The sequence below is a fragment of the Corvus moneduloides genome, chromosome 3 (assembly GCF_009650955.1).
Source record: "Corvus moneduloides isolate bCorMon1 chromosome 3, bCorMon1.pri, whole genome shotgun sequence".
NCBI lineage: Eukaryota > Metazoa > Chordata > Aves > Passeriformes > Corvidae > Corvus > Corvus moneduloides.
In genome coordinates this window covers 44,391,427-44,418,939 of record NC_045478.1, presented here as the reverse complement: position 1 = coordinate 44,418,939, position 27,513 = coordinate 44,391,427, and the positions used below count along the sequence as shown (strand labels likewise).

The window sequence follows — 27,513 nt, the reverse complement described above, 5'->3', positions numbered from 1 at the left end:
CAGCATCATCATTTACCAGGGAGAAGAAGGATAGAGCATCAGGTTTATATGAATAATCTCCTTTTCCCCCACAATGGACAGGATATTTTTTTTTTTGTGGCCATTTACTCAGCTTTTCCATACTTTCTTCTTAAGCAAAAGCCAGTTTAAATAGCCTATAAAAGTGTGAGGAACTTGCAAAGACGAGCTGAAGTTAGCTTTCTTGGACAGGTTTCATCTCCAATTTCAGAGGCTCCCTGTTGCTCGAAGGCTGAGCAGGTGCTGCTGCTTTAAAACTTTGTCATATCAAGTCTGTTTCTTTCGATGAGGAAAGGGGGTGGCTGGTATTTGTTACAAAAATGGCAGAGAAAATGTGGGGGAGAGGGAACAGTTGCTGGAGTTGAAAGATAAGTATAGTAGTAGAAAGGGGAAAAATGTATGATTAAAGGCTGGAGAAGATGTTTTCCACGTGTGTTCACAAGAGATGATTGGATCAATCTAGACAAGGGGGAACTATTTTGAATGGGGTAAGGAAAGAATTAAAGCAATTAGGTAATTTTTTTTCCTCTGCACTCTTCTGCTACATTTACTTTATTTTTCTTATATTGCCCTACTTTCCTTTCGTGAAAACATCCAGTACTTAAATTCTCAAGCTGACTTTTCAGAAAGACTCTAGATTTGGAAATTTGCTACCAAAATACAACTGGTAGTAGGAATAGACAATCCTGTGAAAGACAATATAGTGAAAGTTTTCAGGAATTTTGCCATTGCAGTTGCAGATTTTATTCTTCTTAATAAAAACATTATGTGATAGAGAAGAGGACCTGTGTACTTTATTTTAAGTTCAGATAACTATGTGGATATCTAATGTGTAATGGTATAGTTGCTAAAGCCATATTATTGTTTTGTTTGGTAATCAGTGGGCCACATTTTGGCTGTCCTTTGAGCTGCTTTCTGGATATGTATATTTTCTTATGGATCCTAAATATAAATGGAAGTTGATCTACTTTTTTCTGCCTTGAAATATATTTGAGAAACAATACCTTAATATGTGTCTGCAAACAGCTTCATACTTTGGGTGGTCATATTGAGGGAAGACACATGAAAATGGAAGACTGAACAGGTCTTGGGTAAGAAAATTGGATAAAGAAACTTGCATGTGAAATGAAACACAAAAAAGAGTTTATTTGTGAAAGGGACCTGAAGTATATTAATTGTACAGAGATAAAGATTTCAATTTTTTTTTCTAGATCAGTGACTGATTTCTGACATCATTATAGGGTATGCAGAAATAATTCCATACTTCTGCATAATGCCTACTTAATGCCTGAGTTTAATTTGTAAAATGTCAAAGGAAAAGCTCTAAACCTTTCACTTGATGCACGAAGAAATAACATTATTTTTATTTTGCAAATTTATGATCATAAAGGATTGCTAAATCAATTGGCAGAAAGTTCAAGCTATCAGTTTTTATGTAGGTCACCAATAAAGACATACTTTCCATCAGTTCCTGGAACAAAGAATTCTGGGCAAAATTTCTGATTTGATGGCTTTACAGAAGTTTTAGTTTGATAATATGAAAAAATTGTTTGACAGTGAACTGAAAATTAATGTAAGAGTTAGTTTCTTTTGTTTGCGTCACTAGAGAGGAAAAGGATTTCTTCCCTCAAGTGTCTGAAAACTGCATCTTATTTTGAATTTTTAAAACCTCCTAGTAATAAAAAAAAAGATCTCCCCATTCTCATTATTTTGTTGCTTTTCCTTGCAAGAGTCTTATTTCATTGTTCATTGCACAATGTGGGGGTCACGGGGGTGTACGACAAATTTGAACCTGATCACCTTTTGTTAAAAGCTAGCTGGCATTTGTATTGTGCTCTCTGTAGGCATAGTCATGACATGAAAATTTCTTCTGGACTTTGGATTTTACTATCACTTAGGGATTTTTTTTTTTATTGCAATAATTTTGTTGGTGCCATCATTAAGAGCAGATGGTGCTTTTAAACCTGAAAATAACCCATTTCTAGAACTAGGTCAGAGGCTTGCTGTGTGAGGTGGTATAACAAGTTGATTGATCATGCAAACTGAACATCCTACATTTCTTAGTGGAATGAATATAGGCTAAAGTGTCTGTAAGCTACAAAATATATTTTTTCTTCATAAACAAAAAAGCCCCCCAAAAGCCCCAAAAAAGAAGTATTGATATGAAAGGATAATTCTTTGTAAATAAAAATCCAGATCTATAAAACACGTTTTTATGTTTTAAAAGAGGAAGATACCACTGTGTGTTTATTATTAAACAAGAAAAGGATGTGACTGTGGTGAGGATATTGGCGAGTGGACTTCTGTAAGACAATTTCATTTGATCCTTAAGCAAATTTTATTGAGGTGCCGGATCACATTAAGAATATGAGCAGTTAAGATAATTTATGGGGTGGCATGTTTTAGGGTTTTTTTGTAGTGTATGTATAGGCACACTTATATGCGATTTAGGTTTTTATCTACTTAATGAGCTCTACAAGGAATTGAAATTAGTTGCTTTCTCCAGCAGTGTATAGTTTATGTTTAAAGTGGTTGGCGAGGTAGAAGAAATACTTTGTTCTTTGTTTTCACTATTTAAGAACATTCCACTCTTCCTTTGGGACAGTTTGTTTATCTGGCATATCACTGGTGACTCTTAATTAGAAGAAAATTGATTCTTATGATTGGAGTGATATGGGAGTTATAACTTATTTTCTAAGTGTTTGGGACATATGCTTTTCATTGGGGACACGAAGTCTAGTAAAGCGAAATGACAGCTACACACTTTTCAGTGTGTCAGGTTTTGTTGATGAGCATATGTATTTTGTTGATGGTAATGATGCGGTAACAACACCATTATTTAAAAACAAGAAGAAAAAAACAATAGCCAACTATAGTTTGGCCAATAACTGTTGTGGGTTTTTATTTTTATATTTGTTTAAAACTTAGTATGCAGTGCATTTGTCAATTTGAGCCCTCAGTTTCTAGTATATGATAAATGAAGACTGGAACCATCTGAGAGCATTTTAGCAGCTTTTCCACCTAGCACCTCCCAGAGTAACTAGGAAAAAGTTGGAAGAGTTTAGTCCCTCTGATTAGATCATGCTATTCTTAGAGGACATCTCTTTCTTCTGTGAACCCATGTCTAGTTTATCTGCAAAATTTTTCTGAATTTTGTTTTAACTGTATCTATTTTTACACTAAGGGAGAGGGTACATTATCCCTTTATCATAACAAAACAAGAAGATATTTCCTGTAGAGATAAAATAACTAGGGGAAAAAAAGGGAAATGCAATCAGAATTGTGTTAAGATTTTATTAATTCAGCATACATTATGAGAAATTGTGCATTTTATTCCTCTTGGGACAAGGCAAGAACTTTGCCCAAATAAAATTAAGAATACTAGTATCATTTAGCAAATTAGATTCAATGGTGTTTCCCAGACAAAATCATTTTAAATGCTGTATAAATTACTAGAAGAACACGAGGCTAAGATATGAAACAGCAGAACTGTTTCAAGAAAACTACATTGTAAGCAGTAGTTTGACTATTATGTAACAGTACATATATTTACTTACCTCTATATATGATGCACTGAATTGCCCACTTAAAAGCCCAGGCACAAGGCTTCTTTTGTCTGCTTTATGGTTGTGACTGTTTCCAGCTCTCTGCATTAAAAAGTTAGCAGATACACATGCTATGGCATCCAGGGCTTCTATCAGTAAATACAACCCAGATGCATTGCAAACTGTCATGGTGTGAAGCAAACATTGCGTTTTGTTTCATTCCTAAAAATAATTCAGTATTCATCACTCTACCAAAAATGTGAAATATGTTTTCTTCCTTGTTGTCATAAGCACCTGAGAATAGTCAGGTAGTAAAAACTACAGTAAGAGGCCAGAGGGTAGTAATGCAGAGTTTGAAGGATCTCAGTCCTTCCTTCAAGGCTGAAAAACATTAATTCCAAATCAAAGTAGACCTGAAACCAGAAAAGTACAAGTTGTGGAATATAGATATGATATGATAAAAAAAAGAGGTCATGAGTTGGGCAGCACCTCTTCCTGTATGTATTCTTTATTGGTTCAATCCAGTAATACACTCTTCATTAGAGCCAAAAGGTTATTGCATTATTACTGAAATTGAGGTTTTTTTACACTTATTTCGGAATGGAAGTTAACAGATTATTTTGTTGTTTCATTAAGTAGGAATTTTTTTTTCAGTGTGATGTTTGTGTGCCTCTGAATGCTTGATGTAGCAACAGACTTTTAGACAGTTTTCCCCAGTCTCTTCTAAGTGGAGCCCTATTGTCTCTCAGGCTTCTGCATGTAAGTTTTCTTTAGCTGCCTTTGTCGCTGGTAGCAAGATAATGATTGTTTTTTTCTGCACATGAATTCATCTACATTGCTTCTGTTGCCTTACCTTAATCCCACCACAAATGTCTGCCAATATGCTTTGTTGGTTGAACCTGTAGATGCTCATGGGATCAGGGACAAGGGGAGCTTAACTAATCTGTCAATTCAATGAACTGGCAGGAAGCTCCTCTGTGTCTGCCACCAGCCTTTTTGCCAAAGTACAGGAGAGTAAAGGAAAGCAAAATCTATTTAAACTTTCACAGAATCTAGAAGGCATCTTTTCTGTCAGTGATTCAGTATCTTGAACTGAGGAAGACTCATTAACAAAAGAATGTGGGAAAATTTGTCCCAACTTCTCCCCTGAAGACTGCTCCAGAGTCTTGTTGCCTGGGTGTTTAAAAAGAACCCTTGTTTTCTGCTTTTTGACTTTATTCAGGGCTGGTTTTATGATCACTTTTCCTATGTACTACAATTGTCCTTTTTTTTTTTTTTAAAGCAGTTTTAAAAATGATCATCAAAGAACTGTGCTTATAACTTCTTTTCCAGGTGATGCTATGCCTTTTAAACATTCCCTTTCCTTTCATTTACCCTTCAGGCAGTTCCTTGCCAACTTTTAATTCTTCTATTAACGCTTATCTTCACAAATTTAACAAGTCTTCATGTGGAAAATTGCAATGTTTTAAATGAAGTCCAGATGTAAGACAACTGCTATTTATTAATTTTCTAGATTAATGAAGTGTTAGACCAAATGATGTATCATGAGTATGCCCATGCTATGTTTATGCCGTTTGCCAGTTACCTGAATGTTTTTTTGATTCTTTCCAAAATAGATCCTTTTAATTTATCTCCAATCATATTTATATTTTTCTTATCCACAGTGTTATTGCCCTTGTAGATGTGTGATCCCTGGCCTACAATTTCATGTCAGTTTCTGAAGATTTATGAAAGATTACATTTCACTCAAGCTGTTTTAACAGTGAGCTTTGAATTTGGTTCCTAGCTTCGGTACGGTCATTTTTATATCTGTGCTCTTTTCTCTTTAACCACTTTATCCTTATATCCAAAATAATATTTTAATTGTAGAAAAATTTGATTTTAATTTTGAAATTGAACTGAATTAAAATATTGTTAGTAACTTTGAAGAGTCAAGATTTTCCTTTCAAAGAGGAAATTTATACTATAGTAAGGGACCTAGATAGTGAAGTCAGCTGGTCCATGGAAGTCAAAATGGAAAATGTGCCTGTACACCTGCAAAGGAAAATACACTAAAGTTATTTCCTGATGTAGGGATATGAGCCAATAAATAGAATCATAGAACACTACATTGGAAGGGACCTCAAGGATCATTTGGTCCAACCGTTCATGGCAAAGGCATGATCTAGACAAGATGGATCAGCACCCTGCCCACCTGAATCTTAAAAGTGTCCAGTGCGGGGGAATCCACCACGTCTCTGGAAAGATTATTACAATGACTGATTTTTCTCATTGTGAAAAATCTTCCTCTTGTGTCCAATAAAAATGTTTCCAGCATTAACTTGTACCTATTGCCCTGTCCTTTCCATGTGAATCCTTCTAAATGGGATTCTTGCATCTTTAGTGCAAGGCACCATTTAAGTCCTAGAGCACAGTGATGAGGTCTCCCGTAAGCCTTCATTTCTCAAGGCTGTACAACCCAGCTCTCTCAGCCTTTCCTCATATGGCAGGCTTCCCAGTGGCCTTTCTCCTGACCCTCCCCAGCCCGGCCACATCTTTTTAATATAGAAGGGACCAAATCTGAACACAGTATTCCAGGCATGGCCTGGCAAGCACTGAGTAGAGTGGGAAATGGACTTCATTTTCTGTGCTGGTAATGCCCTAGTGATGCCACCCATCATCCTGTTGGCTTCTTTGCCACAGCAGCACAATGTTCACTCATCAAGCTTGTTGTTCACCAGGACCCCCAGCTCCACTTCTACAGGTCTGCTCCCCAGATGGATAGATCCCAGCCTGTGCTGCATTCCTGGACTGTACTTGTCCTTGTTGAACTTAATAAGATTCTTGGATTTCAATGTGTTTTCTTGATACTTGAAAACTAAGTTGCATTTCTTAAACTGTGTATCCTTCAGCCTGCAGCAATGGTATTTTGTTTTTAGAAATTCTTCCTGTCTAAACCAAAACATAATATAGGATAGATTTGGCAATAGAAGTAGCAGCCTTCCACTGCAGCTTGCAAGTCACAGGGCATGTCATTCCCAGTAAACTGGGATTGGTCAGTGTTGTTAATTCTGATCAGAATGAAAAGTAAAGAGCTCGACAGACAATGGATAATAATGTTATGGCCCTTCAGGTACCGTTTGCCTTTTTTTTTTCTAGAAATCTTGTTATCACATATCTCATAGATGCATATTTTCTTAAAACACAGTCTCTGTTTTGTTGGATTTTTTTTTTTTTTTTTAGAATATTGACTGCTGAAAATAATTTCTGATATACATATAAACATTGGGTAGTATGTTACTCTAAAAACTGATGGATTGATAAAGGAGATGAGACCCCTTAAATTTTCCTGCATAATGTTCACTGTTATGTTTGCTGGATGTTTTGTGGGGAAATCTCTACTTGGTGTCTCACAGTGCTTGTAAGGAAAATTGTGTGTTGTAAGGTTGGGTAAATACCACCTTCTCCTATCATGATTGTCTTTCAAAAAGCCCCACAGTTCTTAGATTACCATCACTTACTCTATCTGATGCTGTCCCCTCTTATGTGAACAACGCACATAAGCACCCTGAATATGAAAAAGTTTTAATTAAAAAAGTGTCGATGTTGCATTTCACGTGGTAGTCTGATCATGACAAAATGTGTGTCTAGGCTGACTTTGATCAGTACTTGCCTCTTAACCTGGAGAATATATGGATTCCCATATCTTTTCACTTTATTATTAATAGTATTTTATTGAGAGGTGTGCTTGGTTCAGTTTGCTTATAAAATGGAGAGCAGACACAGAGAAAAGCTATGAAAACTATCTGTAGTTACTACTTAAATATTGAACTTTCTTAATTAACATCACACTCTTGTGCATTTTTTTGGCTCTGCTTTGAGCAGTAGGATGAACAAGTAAAATCTGAAAGGTGTAGAGCCGTGTCCAGTATGGGCATACTGGACTGAGGCCAGAAAAGGGCCACCAGGATGATGAAGGGACTGGAGCATCTGACATACAGGAAGAGACTGAGGATGCTGGGGTTGTTCAGCCTGGAGAAGGGAAGTCTTGAGAGTCTGATGAGACCTGGTGGTGAGGGCATGGTGAAAATGGAGCCAGACTTCTCTTGGTGATACCCAATGGCAGGACTAGAGACAGTGGACATAAATTGGATTACAGGATATTACATGTAAACATAAAATTTTGTCACTGCAAGGATGGTCAGATACAGGAGCAGTTTGTTCAAGAGGTTGGGGAATCTCCAGCCTGGGAGACTAGATCATTTCCAAAGGTTTCTTCTAGCTTCAGTCATTTCTGTGATTCTGTAATTTCAAACGAAAAAATTGAGGTAATTGGAGAAAATTTGTATATTTACTCCAAATTCCATATTAATTTAAGTCTTAATTTTCTATGATGAATTTCTTACCAAAAAATCATTTCCTTACCCTCATATGTTTGGGTTTGTTTAAATTAAAAGGCTTCTTGTTTTGTTACAAGTTTGTTATTAGTAGAATCTCATGATAAGTAAATGGAGTGTGTCTCTTTAAGTACTTACATTTTAACCTTGTGTGTAACTTAATTAATGAATTATGGTATACAGGAAATAAATAGTCCTTGTGTTGCAAGTGATGCCAATTAGGTTTTAAAGTGACCTCAATTTCAGATGTGTTAAATTGGTCTCCTAAATTAAGTATCTATCTAAATAACAGACATTTGTTGTCCAGAAAAATCATTCATTTTGTTTCCTGCATTAAACAGGAATCTGTAAAGGTTATTATTGTTATAAGAGAAAATTACATAAAGTCCTAATTCATGTGACCAAATTTCTAATATCCTTTAAAAGCCTGACATTATTTATATGAACATTTAAATGTTTTTTTCAATGTGTAAGGTAAGACAAATATAAGACTGTGAGCTGACATTGAAATACAGCTCAATAAGAAAGAGTGTATTTTAGAGCACAAAATGAAAACCAGCTACAAAATAATTTTTTAATTCCTACAGACTGCACACACTTATTCACTCCTTCAGGTAAATGAATGGAAGAGCTTATACAACATTGCACAACAGCACAAGCATTTTGTTTTAGAATAAAGCTAGGAAAGCGTGTGTAGATTTTGTTTCCTGGTAGTGGCTTAAGGGGCTTGTCAGTAGCAAACACTGCAGACACTGTTCTCTCTTTACATCGTGCCCATTGCTTTCCAGAGTAGTCAGAACTGTAGTGTAACATTTACACATAAAAACTGTATTTTCTAACTTTTAGTATCCAAAAATCTGATGACCTGAGAAATACGTAGCTTACATTTCTAAACCTGACTTCAGTTCAATAATTCTCAATAAGGTCTGTATTGAGAGCAATGCCCTGAGTAGTCTGAATATGTAATTTATGTTAAGAGCTCTGAAGTCTTCACAGTTCACATTATAGCATGAACTGTGAAAAGTACTTCAGCATTTCAATTTTTTTCAGACAAGTTTTTCTTGCAGGTGCTAGTTTTGAGATCATTCATCTGACATACTGTGCAGACTCCAACAGAAGTGCTTTCAAGAAACAGGCTTCACTGTCTGTGCACAATGCAATTGGCTCAGCCTCAATATTTGCCTAATACTACTGCTTGTCTTAGAGGGCAAGTGGAGCTTGTTTGCATGTTCTGTGTAGCCATTTCCCTAGTTACAAGCTGACCTTCACCATCGGATAACTGCAGCATGCAGGTGTGAAAGTAGATGTTTACTTTGCTTTTCTTAAGCAAAATAGGACCTACCTAGAGTGTCAGCTTCTTGCTGCTTTTGTAGAATGCCAAGTTTTGGACTTTGCAAAGGTTTGGCTCCTCCAAATGCTCTGATATTGGAAACTCAGTTTTACCTGTCACTAGCTCGGCACATCAGTGTAATTGTGTATGCTTCATTGCTCCCAGAGGATTGTCTCTTCCCCGTCAAAGCCAAAGCTTGGCTTTTCTGCTGCTCTTCTCTTCAGGCATAGGACTTCCAGCTGCAGCTTTTCTAACTCATCTGAAGCAGAACCAAAGCTGCTCCGAGACCCCAGCACAAGGCTGCTATTTTCCCTGCACAGTTTTCATTAAACCACTATTAGGGGAAGAAAGTCAACTTTGATGTCAAAATGCAATTTGGCAGAATTTGAGGCCAATGTAAGTAGACTTAATACATAATTTTTAGAAAATTTAGTGGGAAGCACATTTTGAAATGTAATAAATAGGATTATGTACTGATGCATAAGTAAACACTACAGTTTTTTAGGGAATGAGAAAATTAAATTGGCCAGAAACTGAAGTTGGTGGTGAAATGGCTGATGTGGTTGTCCAAAGTGTAAGAAATAGGAAAATTTAATATATTTTTAAATAATAATTGTGTGTAAGCGCAAAGGCAGAACCTCTGGGATAAAATAGGAGCATCATTAAAATCAGTTGAAGATCTTTTCCTTGATTTGAAAAGGTTGGTTTTTTTACTACCTGTCCTAGTCTGTGCTTATATTTTAACATATTTTACAGAGGTGATTTCTGAACCATATATAGCTGTTATTTTACACCCACAGCCAACAAAATAGCCCTGTTACAAAATAGGATTGCACTAACATGTATTTCTATGGTGCTTGGGAAAATTTTGCCACTTAGAAGATGTTATGGTGCTGTGGCATTTTTATGAGACTTTCCCACAGAGGAACTGGGTATCTGGTTACACAATGACTGGTTAAACTAGTTAAAATGATAAAGAGTAGTTAATCTGCCGAATTTTACACTGTTAATAAAATAGTCTTGAAAACCTGATCTAAGCAGATGTAGAAATAACTACATAAACCAGTGAACAAACATTGAATACTCGTGTGAACACAGAAGAGTCATACAGCAAGTTTTTATTTAAAAAGCAAAATAGATTTGGGAGGTCTGTAAAAAAACTTTGCCTAAACAGCTTGGTTTAGAGCATAAACAATTTTTTTAATGAGTATTGTATTTATTATGGAAATAGAAAAGATTATGTGAAATAGCTTTCAAATATACATTAATACAGGGAAAATCTTGGATATTTGATGTCAAAACTGAATGTCTCACATGTATATTTTTGTCATGTTGCAGAAGTTCTCTAGGCCTCTAAATTAGCATGTTAATGCTGTGCTGGATCTAAGCATGAACTCTTCAGAAATGCAACAAAATCATCCATGCTTCAGCATCTTATATTACTTGTACTATTACTTTTATTAAATATAGTATGAATGCCACATATTGTATAGATAATTATATATTACTGTCTTGTATTACTCAGCAATGTTTTTTGAAGACCTCTGTTTGTGAAGATTAGATTTCTGGACGCTACCTGTAAGAATGGCAAAAAATTGTGGTACTTGGTTTTATCACGTAGAAGTCATGACTAAACCTTTCTGTACTCATGTTAAGTTCATTAGAGGAAAAAAACTGTGGAAATGAGCTGAGTGGAATTTGCAAGTGAAATTCTAGAATGAAGTGTCTACTGACTCTCCTTGCTCTAAGTAATCAAATTAAATGTTAAATAACTTGACATGCTACTTAAATTATCATTCTTTAAAAAAATGCAGATGCTGAAAACTAAAAATATTCATCCAGCTCTGTAGATATTTACATTAAAAGCCCCCAAAAGCCAGAACCACAATTTTATTGTGACTGAACATAATTTAAAGACATCAACATTTGTATGTTTATATCTTATTGTAAAGACTTTAAAGGTCTTCATTGTAAGCACTGCCAGATACTTTCAGTATTACAACTACGTTTTTTCATTGATCTTAAGTGGAGAATGTGTTAATATAGAATGCTTACTGATAGAGAAAGCAGTTTCAGGAGATGACTTCATCATTACTATATGTAGAAGGTGCTGAAATAATTGGAAAAGGGTTCACAGGAGGTCCATCGTATAGAAGGTAGCATGTGAAATAAAGCATTGAAAACTGAGGAAATGAAATATGAAACAAATAATTGCCGATCTGGTTTGATGCAAAGAAGTGGCAGTAATACAAACAATACTTAGTGTGGGAGGAGTGCATCAGTGGACTGTGGTTTGCAGGAAAAGGCACTCAGAAGGAGGGAGGGAGGGAGGGAGGGGGCAACAGACTGTCAGCATAAAACAAACATTCCATGAATATTGTCTGTTCATCTTAGCAAGGAACAATCTCACCACGAGTTTCCGTTAACTTTCATATTCCAGGGAAGTTGGTTTCCAGTTCTAGCACAACTTTTGCAGTAACCAAAAAAATGTGCATGAGAATAAACTCTCAGAACTGTTAAACACAGAGCAATTGTTTACTGCTTGTGAGTTGTTCTTCAGGATGCTGTAAGATACCTAATTGCTCCATTTGGAAATGACTATTCAGTTGCCTGTAAGGGCTTTAAGCAGCCACTGAAAATCAGAAGCTGATTAGTATTTTTTCAATAAATATTCAATAGCCTATTTTATGTAGGCCATGTCTAGACTACTAGTGCTCTTTAGTCATGTAAGTTTTCACAGGTTGTGTTGATATGTCCCTGTATCTGTTACCTGCTTTCTGCTGCTGATACTATTTTTTCATAATTATTGAACCACAGTTCACTGGATACCTTGGTTTTGCAGTATTGAACAAAGTCTGAAGTGATAGTTAAAATGTTATCTGAAAATCATATAAGGCACTTCAAAAGTTTTAAATGGCTTATTTTTGGAAAGAAATGGATGTACTTATCTGACTTCCAGAAATGTTCATCATTTGCTCCTGGAAAACTCTTCAGCCAGCCCTTATAGTGGTTGTTACTAATCTACCCACGATTGTAAAGTTAGCTATAAGTTATAACTTATCCAGGATCCTTGTCTGAATGTTTACAAATGGTTATGAATCTCTAGCTTACGTATGAGAGATAAGAGGCTTATGACAAAACATGGAAGAGCAACATGTGGTAGTTTTTTCAAGTATCTGAAACATAATGAAGAAGAGGAAGTGCTCATAGCCAAGGCATTTTTTTTTAATAGTAATTTTTAATACTTTCTATTCTGTCATTATTTGTCTATGTTCTTCCTGAACTCATCCAGAATTTCATCTTTAAACCTCTCTGAAAGCACAGTGGCTTCTCTTTCGTCTTAGGACAATTTAGACTTTAGCCAAGGAACATTCCTGAGGTCAGACTAAATCTCTATTGCAGTTGTATTACTTTCATGTACCTGTTCACTAATTTGTTAGTTTTGTCTCTTAGTAACTATTCACACACAAGTTTACTATAGATATGGATACATAGCAGAAAATTCAAACTGTTCTTATAATTATTTTGCAGTTAAAATCAATAGGGAAGTGGAATAGCTCTTGTTGTGAGGCTCCTTTGAGAGAACATTTCCAAAAGCTACACTTCAACATTCATTTTGACTTAAAACCAGATAATTTAAATGTTCATTGCTATGTATATGCTACGGCACATGAAAACTTTGCATATAATAATATATCGATGTACCTTAATCTTCGTTTTTCTTAAGGTACCATGAAATTATGACATTAGCTTTTAGTTTTGTGTGTGTGTACCCTTGCATGGCATATGATATTTCGATGTCAAAGCAACTTGTCTCATAAAACATGTTTGGTTTTAAGTGTCAAAGTGGCACTTCCCTTTGTTCAGTATAATGACTTTCCAGCCCTAAAAAATTAGCATATCACAAAGCTTATTCCCCATTGCCTAGTTCATAAAAGCAGTATCCATTTAGGGAAAGTACAGGCATATGAGGATCACCCCTGTTGTGTTTTATCTTTATCTTATCATCAAAGCTTCTAACTTGGCATGAGACTGGCTTTTCAAGCTCATATTTTCTTTGTAATTTTATTAAAATTACCAAGAGTTTTATATTCAGACAATACAAAGCTTGGGTCTCATTATTCTTGACCACAGAGCTTATGTGCTCCTCTTTCATGTAGAGAAAATAATCCTTATTTTTGAAACATTTTTCCCATTTTTTTAGCTGTGGACTTCTTTTTTTTAAATCCAGAAGTATACAGCTTTGTTGTTTTCCAAGGACTGTTGAAACCCCACAGACGATAGGAAACTGTCTTTTTGTGAAAACAGAACCATGCTGTCTCCCTTCATAAAAAAACCCAATTGAATGGCATTTGAGTGCTGGTTTTCAGGGATGTAACTTAAGAAATGATGAAAGAGCCACAGAGAGAGACAAGAAATGGTAGGCTTAATCCCAGTGCTGAGAGCTGTTCACTGTCCTTTCCTGTCAGTAGCTGTTCCTCTTTCCTGTCAATTCTTTACTTCAGTTTTGTACTGAGAGAAAGCATGTTGCATCTTTGAGCTGGTATGAGGCTTGATCTATTAATGATACCTTTTGAATCAGTTTCAATATTATTAAACTTAATGAGATCTTTTTTTTAGAGAAAGCCAGTCTGTAGCTGATGAAAATTTTCCCCTTTTTATTTTCTTTGATGCTGAGTTCTTCTCACATCCTCATGGAGACATAAAGGAATACAAGTTCTGCAAGAAATACAGTCAGATGGCACCTGAAACATTAAGGTTCCCTTATTAACTAGGCACAAAATCACTTTCCTCCAAATCATTTTATGGAAGGCGGGAAGGGAAAAAAAAACCACAAAGAAATCCCAAGCCCACAGCTGCTTGAGCTGTGGAAGTGGCAGGGCCGGGTTTCCTGCAGGGCTCAGTGTTGCCTGGTTTCTGTTACGCCGTGCCTGCCGCAGCACGAGTGCTGCAGCTTTGCTGGCTGAGTGAGGGTTTGTGCGGGTGCTGTGCTGGTGCTCACTGGTGCATGCCAGTGCTACTGTGCTCCTGCTGCAGCCTCCCTGGGAATAAGGGCAGGAGGCACAAAGACCCGTCATTCAAATCTGTCTTCACTACTGGCCCTGAGCACTTCTGTCTCTGTCAAAACTGGAAGTTACTGAAGAGCCTTAACACTTGTTAGTTCACACACTGCTAAATGCACAGTGATGTGTTAGGCCTGGTTTTCTTGGAAAGCTAGGCTTTAAAATAATCTTCCGTCCGCTGAAACTCTTTTTAATTTTTTTTTTCTGTACACTCATAAAACAATATAAAAGGCTGTTTCAGGCCAAAGCTTGCCTTGTTTTCTTCTCGCCCACTCATGTGTATGTCTGCCCAGAGTGCTGGATTTCACAGCCTGAGGTTGGTGGTCATAGTCCATTTCCCTGGGTCCAGCACAGGATATTAAAATTCTGACTTGACTATCCTAACTGGGATAAAACTAGCTTCCAGTATTGGGGTCCCTTGCTACTCTTCGTCATTCATCTCTGTTAAGCAACATAAACCAACTCCTTGTTGACTTGCTCGTATTTTGTTTTACTCTGTCAGTACACATTGGGATAGCAGATCCATACTCAGCCAAGTCCTCCTTCTAAAATGGGCAGGTTTGGGAATTGCTGTCCTTTGAGAAAACCTGCAGGTTTTTGTCTTTTGCAGAATAGAATTCTGTGCCAACCACTGCCATTTTAGAAGCTTCTTAAATCCTCATCCCTGAAAAAAAAATCAAATTTATTGTGATACAGAAAACACTTCTATAAATGTATGTTTTCTGCTGGGTAAAGTCAGAATTCCTTGCCCTTGTATCTACAGGTAAGAAAAGTTGCAAGTGCAGTGATTATCTAGTTTCAGGACTTTTTTTTAATGTCAAAAATCATTTACAGCTTATCCCAGAATACTTCTGAAGATAAATACTAGTTTAAGGAATCATATAACAGTGAGGATTTCTATATTTAAATTTGTCTTCAGGGTTTCCTTTTCATAAGGCAAGTCAGTAATCTGCTGTTTGTAGCTGCTGTTTGACATTATTTCTAATTGCTGAAGTTTTCAGGCTAAATAAGCTGGTGGAAGTTGCCTTGTAGCAATGTATTTGAAATTTTGAAATAAGTGCATCTGTCTAAGTTTCTAATTAGTCGCTGTTAAAACACGGATGATGGTGGCGATGATCTCTCCAGTCTACTTATTTTCACATAAAAATACTAGGAAAATTTGCTAAGATTTGTGATTTTGTGCTTATCTCTTTTTCAGATATGGTAGGTAGTTTTAGTATGGATTTGCACAAGGACATGGAGGAAGATTTTCATCAAATTCGAGTTATGCTGTGACAGACTGTGCTTTTTTTTATTATAAAACAAATAGTAAAGAATTATCTGTAATCAAAACTGATAATCAAATAAATTGGTTTAGGCCTAGTAAACAATATTTACATATGCTTTCAATCTGATACTCTGTTTTTTTAAATCTTGTTATAAGAAAAATATTTTTTGCTTCCTATAACTGACAAATGTCAGTGTTTTAACTATAGAGTTCAATTTGATTTAAAAGAAGCCTTGTACCTGTAGGCTGAGTCTTCTAGGACATTTATTTTCATGTTTTAATACTATTGTTTGAGTTTTCCTTGCTGTGATTCATGTATTTTTACTAGTCTAAATACTAGTTGGAGTAAAATTATATAGTCATCTGTGCATACAGAAATACATAAAAATAGAGGACAATCCCAATATGCTGAGGAGAGATGGTATTAAAAAGAGTAATTGGCCATGTCTTTATTATACTTGTGCTCCTGGACCAAAAATGTGTCCCATACTGAAGACCAGATTTCCAGCAGTTTCTGTTGTACTGCAAATGCAGTAATGAGAAAAATAAACAAAAGTTGAATATTGAGTAAGAATTTGTTATAACTTCATTATCTTTGTGGAAATGTCTTTCCCAAAGACGATGTTATATGAAAACTTTTCCATCAGCTTCCTTACTCAGCCTTCTTCTACTGTGTAAGTAAAATTCAAAGTTTTTTTGAGGGAATTCCTGAAATTTTGCTGCTTTTTTTAATCTGCCTATTCCTAAATTTTTATTTAGTTAATTATTTTCTTCTAATTGCCAACTGATATTAAAATCCAAAAATTCAAAGCTAACTAATTCACAGAGGTATCTTTAAGATCTCTCTAATAAGAAGGAGTAACTTCTCATTCATCATCTTGAAGGTGGTGTTTGATTCCACTGGACTCTGCCTGAGAGCCAGGTGCTCCTTGTTCCCTTAGAATGTTTGCTTGTTCTGCCTTATCTGATCCCTGTGATCAGTGGGATTGCAATATGAGAGTCCTCCAGCCCTTGTATCAAGGAATAGCCATCAGAAAAGCATTGTGCATACACATAGGTTATCAACAACTTGTCTTAAGAGGGCTTGAAGTGTCTGGTCACTGTTCTGTTTGTTGTGAGACCAGTGCAGTTAAGCTGAGCTTGCTTAGACCCTGCTGAGTCTCCTAGGTGGTTTGTAGAGTTGGAAGATGAACTTAATGTAATGGGTGTTTTATTCAAAAAAGCCAGGTTTTAAAAAAAGAAAAGTAGATCCAAGAGCTGAATTTCTTTCTCACACACCTGATGCCTGTTATTAATAACAGTGGTAAGAAATCATGCTTAATGTGGCTTGTCTCATTTTAATCAACCTGTAAGAAACGTGAAAAGACAACACATCTGAGATTTGGTTTTAAACCAAGTGTTCTTCTATAGTCTGTGGTTGTTAGAGGTGGTGATAGTCTCTTACGTTTCAGCACAGTAGTAATTAGCAGTCAGTGTATATACTATATCCATGAAGTTTGTGATGAATTTTTCATATTAAAAAAAACTCCCTCTATCTTCAATGTCCTTGTTTTTGTTACTGAATCTTTTAAAGCAGTATTCTAGGTACTATATTCAGACAAGGAAAATATTCTATTAACACTATAATTTTTTAAATGAAGCAATCATTTCAGTTGCTTCAGAGCTACTAGACAGAAGAAACTTGAGATCATGCTATGGTGATGATTCTTCCACAGCTGTTTGAAAACTGTGCCTTGTAAAGCAATATCATCTGCAGACAAGCTACAAAGTGCAGGGGTAGCAATTAATTGTGTAGGTGGGACTCTGTAACCAAGACCAGCTGTTAGGCTATGAAAGTAAATAGATACAGAGAACAACCACTGGTTGGCTGAATTTGGGTTTCTGTTTCATTTATTGCTGTAGAACAGTACTAAGACTCAAGCAAGGTACAAGGACTGTTCATAGTCTATTTTTGTGTGCACTTGTAAAACAAAATATTTTCTGAGATTTATAGGGGTCTTTCCTACCTCAAGGAAGGTGTAGAAATCAAGAAAATGCCCTTGTGATGGCCAACAGTTTATGATGTCAAGGTATTACTCACACTTCTACGCCTCGTATCTGAGAACCTCCAAAGGTCCTCGTAAATTACACTTTATAGAATTGAAAAGAGAGTAGTAGCTATTTGACATTCAGAGTAAAATCTTGTTCCAGTCTTGAACATAAAGATGTACTTTTTTATAGCTGAGCCTTACTTGAAAAAATTCGCTATGTCTTGTGTCTCATTGGGGTTCAGCTTCTTTCTGGTAACTGCTCTAGCAGATAGACTGCTGTCTATATTTAAGACTTTTGTCTGCCTCCTTTCCTTTTCCATAGAGCTAGCATATATTCAGGAGAAATCATTTACATGGGGACCTTGCCTCACCCTTTCTAATGCAATATGACACATCTTGTCCTTTTGTTCTTACCCTGATTACTCAGTACACTTTCTTCCAGATATTAAGCACATAAAATGAAATGTAAAAATCACTCAAACAAGTATGAGTGACCATATATCTCACTCATCTATGTTTTTATGGTTACGGAGTAGTAGCTGAAGTCATGTGGGACCTTTTTATCGGAGGCAGTCAGGGTTGCCTTTTGGGCACAATCTGTTACTGACTTCAAGGAGCATGATAATTTGGCTGGGATTCAAGAAACTGCTGATTGACACACAGCCTCTCCATCTGTTGACCACTGTCTAATTTATCTCATTATAACTTAATAGAAAGTCAACTGTGAACATTCACCAGATTCCTTTGCCTGCTCTCAGGGTCTTGGGTGTTGATTTTTCAGGCCAGAATATATAGTAACATACCAAATCTGAAATGCTAGCACCCACCCTGACGGATTGGGTTTGCATGGCCAAGTCTTCGTAGCGGGGGGTGCTACAAGGGTGGCTTCTGTGAGAAAGTCCTAGAAGCTTCTCCCATGTCCGGCAGAGCCCATCCCTGGCAGCTCCAAAGATGGATGTGCTGCTGATCAAGGCCTGGCCAGTTAGAAATGGTGGTAAAGCCTCTGTGATGACATATTTAAGAAGATGAAAAGTTATCATGCACTTAAACTCCTGGCAGGGACCTGCAGACCCATGGAGAGAGAAGCCCATGCTGGAGCAGGTTTCCTGGTGGGACTTGTGACCCTGTGGGGAACCCAGGCCAGAGCAGGCTCTCCTTGAAGGACTGCACCCCACGGAAGAGTGACCCATGCTGCAGCAGTTTGAGGGGGACTGTTACCTGTAGGATGGACCCACTTTGGAGAAGTTCATGGAGAACTGTCTCCCCTTGGAGAGACCCCATGGTGCAGCAGGGGAAGGACTCCTCTCCCTGAGCAGTGGAAGAAGCCACAGGTGATGAACTGACCATAATACCCATTCCCTGTCTCCCTGCGCCACTGGGGAAGAAGGGAGAGCTGGGAAGGAGGGAGGGGTGGGAGGAAGGTGTTTTTAAGGGCTTATTTTACTTCTCATTATCCCACTCTGATTTTGTTACTAATAAGCCTCCTGCATGGATGTGTTTTCGTAAGTCTCAAGAAACGATGAGGTAAAGAATTGTACTTTGAAATAGCAGCATTCTGTGATATTTATTAATACCTTAATTGGGAAGCATTGGATTACTCCTACAGTATGAAGAAATATTATAATATTTTGGTGTTGCAAGGCCTCAAGTTTAGTTATTTCTGGTCTTTGCAAATTTTTCTAGCAATGTCACTATTCCTACCATCAATGGTAGGTGGTGACAGATCTTGCTCTTTAACTTACTCTCTATCTCTCTTCTACTTGTCTTGGTTTAGCTCTCAGTGGTTGTTTTCCACCCATGAGCTCTGGCAGGCTTCTGGTGAGCATGGCAGACATCTTGTCAATAAGAACAGGTCCTTGTTTCTGGTCTTCTATATTCTTTTGCTTTTCCCTCTCATTCTTGAGCAATGAGCTTAGTCTGTCCTAGCTATTTAAAATGTCCTGAAAGCCTCCTTCCTATTCAGACAGCAGCAAGATTAATTAGGTGACCTAGACAGTTCTCAAACTGCTGGTAGCAAATGAATATCTGTCCACTCATCAAAAAGGCAAAATGGAGTGACTTTCACCACACAGGTGTTGCAGAGTCTGGTGTGTAGAATTTTATGGGTTTGGCTCTCTCTGACTGGTAGGATGTCTGGAGAGCAGGATGTGCAATTTCACCTGGGTGCTCTTCCATTGAGCCCCCAGCTCCCTGGGGATGGAGTTTTTGCTTCATGGTCTCTGACCATGAAGTAGAATGCATTGTGTAACATTGCTGCTTCTTTGTGAGGTTCTGCTGTTCTAACTGGGTGAAGTAGCTTTAAAACAGATGGGTTTTGTTTCAGAATATATTGGGAAAACAGGAGGGGAAAAATATTATCCCGTTCAAAAAAAAAACCTATGTTATCTATTTCCCCAGCAAACCCCATCTTTTCTGACTGATGCTTTTCTAGATTGTTCTTAACAACTTCCAGTGAGAGAGATGTTTTGGAGTCCTGTACAGAGATAGATATCTACATTGGATATTTTAGGACTAGTGTGTTATTTGTCTTCTGATGGTGATGGAGCGGTAGTGTGAGTTTGAGTTTGGGGGTTTGGGGGGAGCAGCATGCTAAGTCTGAATGTGCTTACATTGTATCTGCTGCCTTGATGAGAAATTAGTGTTTGAGCCCAGATCTGGTTGAATTGAAAGAATTTAATTTCCCTGTGTTGCTGGTATGCCCCAGTCAACAAATCATTAGCAAAGTCAAGACAAGTTTGTGTTCAGTTCTTTATACATTTAAGCTATTTTAAAAACATGTCTTTTCTTTTTGCTTTTGTGATTATTTTTCCCTCCCTGCCTTAAGCATTTGCCCCTGGAAAATACCTACTCAAATTTACCAGTACTAAATGGCCACTTTCTTTTGAAATGTAAAAACAAGGTCATCTTATGGCTTTTGATAATATTAGTTAAAATGTGGCTGTAAAGTGACAGTAAATAGCTATGCAAAATAGGAGAACTAATGATCAGTGCTAGCAAAGGCTGGATAAAGGGAAATCCATCATAGCTTGAGATCCCTGACAGCAGAATTGATGTCTAACCAGCAGTTTCCCTGCTCTATATTTTTGTAGTTTGTTAATTTTGAGAATCTTCTATTTGTCCACATTTACTGTATTCTCTTATTTTACTTTTTCTGGAGAATGCTTCTCCAGTTTGCCATCATGGTTACTCTAATGAAAGAAATACAAGACTTTATACTTCGGCTGCTAGTTCATGGTCTTTTCAAACTGCACCATCACTGTACTAATTTACACAAACCTTATGTTTTCCTAGAAACCCCTGAGGTCCAGGAGTAACACTTTTTTTTTTTTTTCCCCTCCCTTATTTTTAAATGACAGCTTGTATTATGAAGTACAAATTGGCCTGAAAAAATGGGATCATTGATTTGACGTCATTGGCACTGTTCAGAATTTTTCAAATATATGAAGAGGCAACATAAAGTTATTTCAAGGTATTCCCAGAGGGCAGTAGTCATAGAGAGCCACAGAAAGATTCTTTGTTAAGGAGTTGGCAAATTATGTACAGGAAAGTGAGAGACCTCTCTCTCCTTTTATAGTTAGAACAGAAATACTTGAATCCTACAGTGCCAAAGCCTTACTCTTTCACAGAATAGCACATCAAAGTACATTACATCTTGTATTCCTACCTGATTTCTGAAGTTATGTGGCTAATATTAGCAGCAAATTCAAAAAGCACTAAGGAGAAACTGCCCTGTTTTCCTTTTTGGAAATTGAAAAAAATTGAGAAAAATTGTTTTGAGCAGTATTAAAAATCAAGAATGGGTTTTTAGTAACTTGCTGCTTACTGTAATGCTTTGATTTTTGACAAAATAATTATAGATAAGACAGGCATGAAAGTGCTTGTCTTGGTTTGAAAGACAGATGTCTACTAAGGAAGGCAGGAGCCTCCCTTGGAATGGCAAATGCGACCTCCCTTCCCTCTGAGTTATTATAATTTTGAAATCAAGGGGCTTTTAGGCAAAGATATGGGAAATAGGAATAACAGTTCTTTACTATTATATATCTGTATGTGTATGACCAGTCTGGCAGAAGGAAAAAAAGCAGTGGAAGAAAGCAGCCTCCCTCTCCATCCAAACGCCGGGGACTGACTGTCCCCACACCTAGCTGAAACAAAAGGGTAGCCAGATGCATCCCACTCCAATGGCTAGGTCTTTTGTTTTTCTGAAGTACCCAGCAATTTGTCCCCCTAGCGCCACATACTGGGAAAATTCCTTTAACAGAAAAAAAGCCCCAGGAGAACTCCTAAAAACCCCAACAGTGCTTTTAATGTTTTGGGTGGGTTTTTTCCATTAAAACCTAGCATTATGTGGAAAATGGAACTTTAAATAGGGAACTGTGTTTATCTGACCTGCTACAAGAGAATCATTTGAGTAAGAAAATCATTGGGCCAAAGTGTCACTTACTGGTACAGAATTCTCTTCTGGTGTACATCACTTACATTATGTGTTGGAATTACATGCAGGATTATAGGTACAAGTACTATAGTCTAAAGTCAATACCAGCGTCATCTTAACTGTTTCTTCATATGCCGGCTGCACTGCACATCTATGCTATTTAATTTTTTTTGTAGGATGAGACTGTGAAAATGCAGTAGGCTACATCTCGTTTTGACTGTAAAGGGAATAACTTCCTACATATCTGACTTTCATGAGAAAGCATTGGTTCTCTTGATTCATCTGCATAGATTATGGAGAAATAAATTTAGAGCATATATAAATAACCATGAAAACATGTAAAGTTTAGTCTTGAGAAGAGTTAAATTTTATAAAAGAATCTCCAAGAGAAAGTGAGTTACTTAATAGACAAAATTCACAGATTTTTTGTAGTAGAGAGCCTGGTATTAGAAATTATACCCTTTGGGTTGAATTAGTAGGAGTTGAAATTCATTAATTTGTTAAATATTTGTCATTGTCAACAGAAATGATGTTACCAAGGATGGAAATATTGCAGTCCTATTTATAAATTTATGTACCTTTGGATAATGTCTTATGATTTTATTTTCTTTGTAGTTATTTGAACTGCTAGGCCCTGAAGGTTTTGAACTCATAGAGAAACTCCTACAGAACAGATCTCTGATTCTGGGAAGATCTTCGACTTGTCCAAATGATAGCAGGTTCCAGGCTCTGCAAGGTAAGTGACTACAAAATTTTTGTTCCAAATCAGACAAAAAGTAGTTTTCTAACAGCTCTATTTCCAGCTGTAGTATTGTCCGTGTATATTTAAAAAGCAAGCAAAAAAAATCCCAGGAGACAATGGGGGAATGTATTTCTGGATTTAAAGAAAGAAATGGTAGTCTGATTATACAGAAGAAACAAATACAGATTGTATATATTTATTTAGTTTTCAACTGCCTATGGGCATATGCAGATTTTGAATGTATTAATAGTTGCACTTTTCCTGTTTTAATGGATTACTCTGGCAATAATCTGATCTTCTATGACTCCTCATTTGCTTTCCTGCTTCCTCTCTACTTCATCTAATACTCTACTCTCTAATATCTAATACTCTCTACTATCATCTAATGTAGGCCTTGGGGAAGAATAGCACAGTAATAAGCACTCCTGAAAATAATAAAGTCAAGCTTAAGCATGAAAAAGTGAGAGGGGAAAAAAGAGATTCAGGTTTTGTACTGTGATTTTTGCTTTTATAAGTTAATTTGTCTGCACTGAGTAATTATTTTAAAATATGTTTTACATATTTCTGTTGTAAAACAAGCCTTATTACTTTCTTCTCTGACAAAAATAAATCTGATTGCATATACGATGTGACTTAGGATAAATCTTACATGGACATAGCAGCATGCAGCCCATTGCACATTCACTGCAAATGGAGTTAGAAAAATGTGAATAGAGCTAGAAATGGTGGATTTATGTATCTTCTCAATAATTTTAGAATGTAAATGATCCCTCTTTAATGTTTGTCTTCAATGAAATGTTATATAAGCAAGTGTTTAGAAATTCATCTCTTGCTGTGCTAATGGTTAGTCTAAATTCATCAGAGCAACTGTTAGTTTTGCCTGTTTGTGATTTCAAAGAGGAATGTCTTGCTAGACAAGGCTTTGTGTCCTGATCGTTTTCTCTTCTTAGGTAATCAAATAATAAAAAATTAAAAATACATTCAATAGAAATGGAATTATTATATTTTTCTCCTATGTACAGATTTTAGTTACAGGAGTATTTTCTGTTCACTTAGCAGAAATAGTATTTTGGAAGCTTTTTCATTATGCCATGAGTAAAACCTATCACAGTAATATTTTCAATGTTATGTTTTTCAGACAATAGAAAAGCATAACTGATTTTATGCTTTTTTTCACTGATGAGAGAACCCTTCTTTCTCTGTGGTAAAAAAGTCAGTGATATTCAGGGTATCTTCTCTGAGATTGAAGGTGCTCTGTCCTGAGTTCAGTCTATTAATTTTAATAAGGTTTTTTTTTTTTTCTTTTTAATTGATCAAAATGGTATTTTTTATGGGGATTGAAGTCTTATCTTACCAAAATTTCATTTGGGGAAGGGAATGATTTCTGTCAGAAATGTAGTCAACTGTGAGTAATTTGTGCCTTTAAAAAATAAGCACAAGTCAAGTAACTGTACATGTACTGCATTTTTATACCATGCTGTATTATTTGACTATTTCTTATGTAATTTCCTTCTGTGGCAGTAAAGGTGATTGTTGTGCTTATCGGACAAATCAAGTAACATTTCTTTGCCCTGGTGTGTTCAGTCTGAATTAAATTTAGTCAGGAAATTGCATCCATTATTGTCCTCTTTTAATGTGAGAGAGAGAGAGTTAAAGCTGCAGACATGATGGTATTAATGTGGACATTTTGACAGTTTATTAGAATTTTTTCAATGCTATTTAACAGGTTATTGTTGCCTTATCCAGTATGCATGCTGTGAGATGTAGGAGTTTCACTGTTGCTGTAGGTGAAAACTAAGCAGCACAAATTGTTCAAAATGTCAGTCAAGTGGGTTTATTTGATGAAAAAAGGTTTTCAAGTCTTTCGCTTCAAGAGTTTGGCTGCAGAAGTACATATGAAACATAACTGAGTTAAGTATTTAATATTCAGTCAAGCCTATATAAACTAATAATCTGTTTGCAGAATTTTGAAAAATGACGTTTAAAACCACCAATATTGTTAAAATGAAAACAAAATAAATCTCTCCCAGCCTGTATGTGTTAACCAAAAGACTTGGTTGCATCTTTGGTTCTGGCCAGTACTGATCTCAGAAAGGTGAATGTAACTGGGCTTTTTTGGGTTCCCTGCTCCCCTAGATTTATTGTTTACTGTAATTGTTCTGTGGTTCTGATTCTTCTTGGTAATCCTGCTGCTTATCGACATAAAAGGAAGGAGACCTTGTGACTGTATAGAGTAGGATAGATTTTCTCACTTGTTCAGGGAAATTGCATTGTGAGTATGCTTTCAATACAATCATGTTATCTAGCATATACACACTAATTGTTCTGTGAAGAGGCTGTTTAAAAAAAAATCACCCTGTTTAATCTGTTTTCATGCCATCCTGCTTATCGGTGCATGTGTCTAAGAGCAGCGATAAGAGGCTAAGTAGCATTTCCACTGTAGATGAAGTTATCATAAATACAGAAAAGAAAAAATGCTCTTCCTTTTGCTGCTGGTCCATCCCCTTGCTTTGGAATGAAGTTGTTTTTATTTGAAATGGCTTACCTTTGGGACATGACCTGGTGGTACTTTTAGAGGTCTTGAGGCCTACTGCTGCACAGTCTACATAAAGCTCAACTATTTTTAAACACACAATACACTCACACACACACACACAAAACCCCCAAAACGAGCATGAAACCCCAACTAAACATCAAAACCCCAACTAAACATCAAAACCCCAAAGAATGAAACTGGGGAAAAAAGATGGAGTACAGTACTTACAGAGATGCATGCCTGTTATCATATTGCAGAACAGTGCAAGAAGTTTATAGGAGAAAATGCTAAGCCAAATTATGGTTGTCAAGTCACAATTCAGTCTGAACAAGAAAAGTTGTTAATGAAACAATATCGTCGGGAGGAAAAACGAAATGCCAGAAAAGAAAAACAAGCTGGGGAAGATGGAGAAGTTTCTGGAGAAGGACAAATGTGCTTTGATCCCAAAGAGCTGCGGATGCAAAGGTAATAAATCCCAAAAGTTGAGAAATGCTTCTGTTGTAATTGCTACTTCAATATATCATAACAGTTTATTTTCTTTTAGTTTGCTTTGGTGATTAGGTGATTCTGACTTCAAGTCACGTTTTATTACAAGCGTAGAATTTTTTTAAATATGAAAACCTGATTTTCAGGAAAGAAAGCAGTGATTTGCTTAATGAGAATCTTCTTGATCTCATCTACGTGGGCTGGAATTGCAGATTAGTGGGGTAGGCTATCTTTCTTAGTTCCTTTATGCTCACTACTTGCTTAGGATTTATGAAGTCTGTACTAAATCCATCAGAAGTATCTTTCTTTTTTTCTCTCAAGATTAATGGGTACTATTTTCCAAGTTGTCAGCTAGAAGGTAGTGGGAGGAGTAGAGGAGGGAGAGGATAAGGAGCAAATAAGCTGTTGTATTTTGTATTGAGAAAAATATAGTGAGACTGGTACCTAACTGTGAAATCATGTTTCTGTATTACTTAAAAAGAGTCAAAACTGCTTTTAGGAAAGCCTTGCACTTACTGGATTGTGCCTCTGAATTTTATCTGAACAGTGTATTTTAAGGATTTGGCCTAACTGGTGCCAGAGAATAACACTAAAATTTTTTCTCTGACTTCTACAACTCTTGCTGTGACTTTAATATACCATGCTCAATGTTTGTGATGGAAACCTGAAATGGGCAGAATTACTACATTTTTTCTGCTCACAGAGAACTAGCACTTCTGAATGCTCGAAGTATGCCAGTCCTAGGTAGACAAAGAGAGATGAGCTTCGAAAAAATTCATTATCCACATGTCTATGATTCCCGAGCTGAAGCTATGAAAACATCGGCATTCATTGGGGGTGCAAAGGTATGTTGGTGCATGACCCTTCTTGAACAGTACATCTTTCCCAATGAGTAATGTGCAGCAGGGTTCCCTTTGTTTCCTTTGTCTCCTCCTTCTCAGAATCCAATGTATGAAGCAGGGTGTTTCAAACTCTTTGATATATTCTATTTTTATTTTGACTCTGGAAGAAATAATCTTATTCTCAACTAATGTATTTGCTTTTATTTCTAGGGTCACTTAAATTCTTAAAATACTACTTTTCTGTCTTTTGGATACTTTTGAATTGACTTTTAACAAAATGAAATCTTTATGAAATTCTAGACCTAATGGATTCTGAAATGTAATAAAACAGAGTTATGTTTTTTGGGGTTTTGGGACTATTTTCTGAGTAGTAAAACTGATTATTTTCTGTTTGGGGGGTTACTGATTATTTTCTGTTTGGGGGGTTCAGTACTATCTGTAAAATGAATGAGTGAGATTTGCTTTTGGTTGGGACTCATTTTTTGAAGGAAAGTGATAAAGCATTGTTCAAAGTAAGTTATACATAATGACACTTTGTTTTCATACTTTCAATTAATTTTCCTGTAATACTTTTTTAGGTGTTCTTACCAGAGTCAGTTCAGAGAGAAAACAATAAAATGTATGAAGAGGTGAAGATCCCCCATAGTGAACCAATGCCTATTGGTATTGAAGAGAAAATTGTTTATATTGAAGACTTAGATGAGGTGAGTATACCATTTCGAAGTTATTAAATTAGTTTTTACTTTTTATTACCAAAATTTAACTGTAAATACTGCCAGTTTTTCCAGTGATATGTGATAGGTAAATGCAGCCAGTTAATTTCTTCACTACTAATTTGGAGAATAT

The 27,513-nt window shown here is 36.4% G+C and overlaps 1 protein-coding gene across 3 annotated transcripts in view; it reads left to right on the top strand.

Moving 5' to 3' along the window:
* The window catches only part of ASCC3 (activating signal cointegrator 1 complex subunit 3), a 255,012-nt gene that overhangs the window by 19,004 nt on the left and 208,495 nt on the right, over positions 1-27,513 (top strand). For all 3 annotated transcript variants that reach the window (XM_032105143.1, XM_032105141.1, XM_032105142.1), the window contains exons 5-8: positions 22,677-22,797; positions 25,597-25,804; positions 26,529-26,670; positions 27,246-27,371. In XM_032105143.1, the coding sequence (XP_031961034.1) occupies positions 22,677-22,797; positions 25,597-25,804; positions 26,529-26,670; positions 27,246-27,371 (597 nt within the window). The remainder of the gene's footprint in view (positions 1-22,676; positions 22,798-25,596; positions 25,805-26,528; positions 26,671-27,245; positions 27,372-27,513) is intronic.